This window comes from Triticum dicoccoides, chromosome 6B (assembly GCF_002162155.2).
Source record: "Triticum dicoccoides isolate Atlit2015 ecotype Zavitan chromosome 6B, WEW_v2.0, whole genome shotgun sequence".
Taxonomy (NCBI): Eukaryota; Viridiplantae; Streptophyta; class Magnoliopsida; order Poales; family Poaceae; genus Triticum; species Triticum dicoccoides.
In genome coordinates, this window is record NC_041391.1 from 14,919,834 (window position 1) to 14,925,100 (window position 5,267).

At 40.6% G+C, this 5,267-nt stretch overlaps 1 protein-coding gene across 1 annotated transcript; it reads right to left on the reverse strand.

The window, feature by feature from the left end:
- Positions 1–336: 336 nt before the first annotated feature.
- LOC119326732 (transcription termination factor MTERF15, mitochondrial-like) lies at positions 337–1,892 on the reverse strand. Its single transcript, XM_037600349.1, has one exon. It carries the CDS (start codon positions 1,857–1,859, stop codon positions 702–704), a length of 1,158 nt encoding a protein of 385 aa, XP_037456246.1. The 5' UTR covers positions 1,860–1,892; the 3' UTR covers positions 337–701.
- Between the last annotated feature and the right edge of the window lie 3,375 nt (positions 1,893–5,267).

Below are 5,267 nucleotides of genomic sequence, written 5' to 3' on the forward strand. Positions count from 1 at the left end.
ACCATTATTGACAGACTTGCTGCCATAATATGCATGTAATTTTGTGAATAGATAAAGTATCATATGCATGCAGTCAATAGCAGAGAGATATGATAAGACGACATACCATCCCTGTTTTTCTTTTTACTATTACATACCATCCTTGTTGATTAAGTTCTGACATTAATGAGAGAGAGAACTGATAAGACAACTTCATTTGCTGATCATGCTTAGGCCCACTCCCACATTGGTTACGTTTTCAAATTTGAAATTTTTCTTAGCAAGGTCAACTACAAGATCTAGTAACAAAACTAATCAGCCTCGAAGAATAAGGGCCAAGAAATCAAAGATGTAAAGTAAACGTACACCCAATAGAAATATATTTTCCAAGCATAATCAAAATACTATACAATGAACAGCAATTTCAGTAGTAACTAACTGACATATGACAGAACAAAAAAGACAATGAAATGACAACTGAACATGCTAGATAAACTTGACATGAAAATATATCACACATCAAGCTTTCTTCTCCACCAAATGACGAAATCACCATATTGGGGTTCAGAAATCAAGTTATCAGTAATGTCAAGCATTGGCCACAACAAAACCAAAATTCAGTCATGAAAAGAACACCTAACCATGAATTACCAGCTTAATACGACGAGTGGAAATTCTGTTGTTGCACACGCAGCTACCAACTTTCATAGACTGTCCTTGGTTCATGTAAATCTGAATCTAGCAGGCACCTCCCCTGTGCAAGCGGCTGCATAGTCTTCAGCAATGTGTGGCGCAGCTTGCTTGTGGGGGCGTATGAACCTCTCCACAAATACCTTCTCGCTGACCAAGAGCATAGAATTGTAGTCTCTGGCATGACTCAGCAATCCATTTTCCTTAAGAAACCTCATAACATAGTACCGGGGCTTGAGACGGCGCTCCAAGCTAAGACCGAGTATTGCCGGACGGTGGGCAATGTACGCCGGTTCCAAGCCCACCTTAGAGATGAGGAACTCAGACTTGCGCTGCAGCATGTCATTCGACCACCTCAGCACAGTCGGCCACTTGCACAGAGCAATGCCGACATCGGCATCGGACCACCGCAATGTCTTCTTCAACTGTTCCACTTTGGCGGCAATCTTCTCCTCGCTGAAGCATGCGACAGCCTGCAGCGCTTGCCTAAACATCCCAGAGCCACGGGGCACACCAATACGCTCGGCGCACGCGACCATTGCAAGGGTGCGCTCCGGCCTGGCGGTGATGATCCTCGGCATTTGGATGAGCACCTTGGCAATGTCGCGAACACATAGCCCGCACTCCCGCAGGACCGCGACGTTGGGCTTGACCACCCGGTCGACGTCGACGGAGAGAAGGAACAAGCCGCGCTTGACCCCGGAGAGGAGGTCCTCGGAGGAGCCGAAGAGAGGCAGGTAGTAGCCCACCTTGGGCACGACGTTCTTGCGGCGGAATCGGTCGGGGGAGAGCGAGATGAGGCGCGCGACCTCAGGGCGCGACAGGCCGAGGCCGGTGAGCCCGGCGACGGCGGGGCCCAGGTTTCCCTCCACGCCGGCGCAGAGGAAGAGCGGGTCCCTGGCGACGAGGGCGGCCACGTCGGCGCCGGAGAGGCCGAGGCCGGCGAGGAAGGCGAGCACGGCGTCGGGCTTGGCGGGCGACTTGAGGTGGGAGAGCTTGGCGGAGGCCTTGAGCGCCTGCGTTCGGGTCAGCCCGCAGGTGGCGACGAGGTAGCGCTCCACTTCGAAGCCGGAGTCGGGGGAGGCGGCGGGCGCGGCGGCGGCGGATAGGAGGCGGTGGAGAGGGGGGAGTGGGGAGGTGGCGGGAGAGGAGAGGAGGTGGGAGAGGACGCAGCTCCGGAGGCGGAGCATGGCGCAGGCGGCGGTGCGGCGACGCCAGCGGCGGCGGTGGAATGGGGAACGATAGCGAGGCGGAGGAGGCTCGTGCAGAGTTGCGCGGACTTTAATCGGGCTGGGCTGGGCTTTAATCGGGCTCAAAAGATTTTCGTTTTCTTTCTCTTCTCATTTTGATTTTTTTCTTGTTCCTGATTTTTGAGTGCAAACAGTAATTATGTGAGAAATATATCTGAAATCGTAGACCTACGTACATTACTTGGCTAGCAATATATATATATATATATATATATATGTGAGAAATATATATATATATATATATGTGAGAAATATATATATATATATATAGGCCTAAAACACCTGACGTATAGCAAACACTTGTACTTGTATCAATGGACAAAAAAACTCGCTATAATATGTCAGACACAGTATTTTTTAATGAAAAGTTGGGTATTTATTCCAGATTTGCAGGATTACAATCAGCAGCAACTAGCTCAACTATACACGGGGGAGGTTGGTTTAAGCCAACACACAGTGCTATCCCGGCTCCGTCCAAAGGGAAAATTGATAAACAACATGTTAATGAGCTAATGAGTCACACCAAAGCTTTTTGTAAACTTTTAGTATGCTCTAGAGTTTCCTATTTACGTATACCTAATGATAATCTAGAAACCACAATATGAATTTTTTAGAACTGGGCGCATTAAATATCCCTACCAAGATATTTAAAGATACAGACAAACATATATAGACACAGATTATCTCGAAATAGCATGTCATTTGTGCTTTCTTATTTTGTCACATTTACACGGGTTGGGTTTAAATGTCTATTTTAATGTGCATTGTACCAAAGAAATGAATATATTTTTCATGAACAATAGGACAAATTTGACATTATGAATGTGTTTTTCAAAAACAAGATAATACAAATGTATCATAAAAAATATTATTATCAAAATTTTACATTATCGTCATTTGGTTCATTGTCTAACTAACTACACTATATAATATTGTGTTTTAATAAAAATGAGTTATAAATATGTTAAAAATTTAATATATACATTTAATTTCCACTTATAGGTCCATTTTTGGTTGAACAACGTTGACTTTAGGTCAATTCTAATTAGGCAATTTTAACTTATAATGCACTGAGAAATCGAATTAAATGTTAAAAATTGCCGAACTTATTATATGCACACAATATCTGAAAAATTAAACAATTTATCAATTAAGACAAAGTTGGTGCATTTGACTAACGGACCCGGAACCTCTTATTAACCATCCAACTATTTATAAATTTTTATTTTTGAATTTTATTTTAGTCAACAAATGAAAAAAAAACATTGAAAAAATTCAAGAGTTAGAGGTGTCTAAGCGATTTGTGCATAAAATTAGAATTTTTCTTTTACAAAATTTCATAGTTTTGCCCCAGACATTTTCGATATCATCCAGGGCAACACAAATCTTGATGGGTGTGTATGTGGTTCATTGGGTTGTATTCATTTCGTTGAATCTTGAACTACCCTTTGCACAGGCTCAGCTAAAACAACTGTTATTCCATCTAGGCACAGACACCGAGAATTTTCTTACTTATAATGCACTAAGTCAAATAATCTTAAAATATGTAAAAAAATCATTTAAAAAAATGGTGATATGATGTATTTCTTCGTGCAAAAATAATTTAACAGTTATTTACATCAGTCCCATGCCCGTTGGTTCTGCGGCTTCCCATGGTCGAGTAAAAATTTGCTAGGCAGGCGACTCACGCTTGTGGGTCTTGCGTCTAAGAGGCATGTGGATCTTGGTGCATGGGTAGGTTTTATATTTAGTGTTAGCAATTCCAAGAGAGAAGGAATGAGTGATTGTATGGGCAATAATTCTGGCCGTTCAGTGCTTCCACCCGCGCGCCCTATTGGGCTGGCCCATGAGTGGGGTGGAACGTTGCGTGTTTTTATTTGGTTTATTGGTTATTTTTTCTTCTATAACCTACTTTAAGATTTCCAAAAAATCAATATTTCAAAACAAAATTTAAATTTTAGAAAAAATTCCTTAAATAATAAAATGTTCATGTATTAAAAAATGTGCATCATTTTAAACAATGTGACACATATTGAAAAATATTCGTGAATTTGAACAAAAAATTGTAGAATTCAAAACATGTTCATGATTTTTTAAAGATGTTAACAAAAAAAATGATCATGAAATAAAATATCATGCATTTAAAAAATGTGTCGTCAAACCAGAAAATGTTCATGATATTTTTTAAAAAAAATCATGAATTGAAAAATATTCATTGATTCCGAAAATGTTTACCGACTCAAAAAAAGTCCACAAGTTGGAAAATGTTCATCCATTAGAAAACGGCCATTGACTCAAAAAAAGTTCATTGATTAATGACAACGTTCATAAGTTCCAAAAACAATCTTAGCAATAATTTAAAAGAATTCCACAAATTAGAAAATGTTCACGGTTTTATACAAAATGTTCATGATTTAAAAAGATGTTCACTATCTCAAAAAACGTTTTTGAATTGGAAAACAATGTTTACAAAAAATAAAAATAAAAAGGGAAAATTAAAGATAAAGCAAAAATGGAAATAAATTTAAATAAGAGAAGTACTTTAAAAAATAATAAAAAAATAAGAAATTGAAATAAAATTAAAAGAAGGGAAAAGTAAAAAAAAGAAAGATAAAAGGATGAAAAATTAGAATAAAGAACAAAGAAAAAAAGATAAAACCGGTCCATGAAGGTTCTAGAACCTTCCAAAACCGGGCGGGAAAAAACTAGACTGACTCGGCCCATACTGTGGACATGCGTGCTGGAGGGTATGCGCTAGGTCGTTAGACAACGACCTACGCGCCGAATAGGAACATATGTAACTATTGATGAAGCCTTGACCAAACGGCTCAACGGTCGTCCGAGTGGGGCCGCTGCACTAGGGCCTCCATCTGTGATCAATGGTGCAAGTCGGAGAGGAAGAAGACTCGTGTGGCTTCTCAGAAGTATATAAATGGGCCGGGCTGGGCTAAGCTCAGACTAGAGTGACTCGTTAAGTCATTTCTTTTTTGATTCTTGAAAAAACAATATTTTTTCTTCCTTTTTCTTTTTCACACTGCTGATTTCCATGTGAGCATAGCATGATAAGCTGATATTCATATGATAAATGTTAGGATTCCAAGTCGTATCAAAATGCTCGGTTGGGAATGTATATATGATTAAGCACTCGGCATCTCACTGGTCTCGACGTAGACACATAGGCATGCGCATTGCAGAAGTTTCAGATATCCATGACCATGGTCACCGCCCCATCCTTCTCGTTGATCTTCACCATGCCACGCCACGCCACACATTGCTCATGGTGCTGCTTGGATTACGAGGTGGAACGACATGATCTTCACGAGGCCATTTGACATGGTACAGGAATAT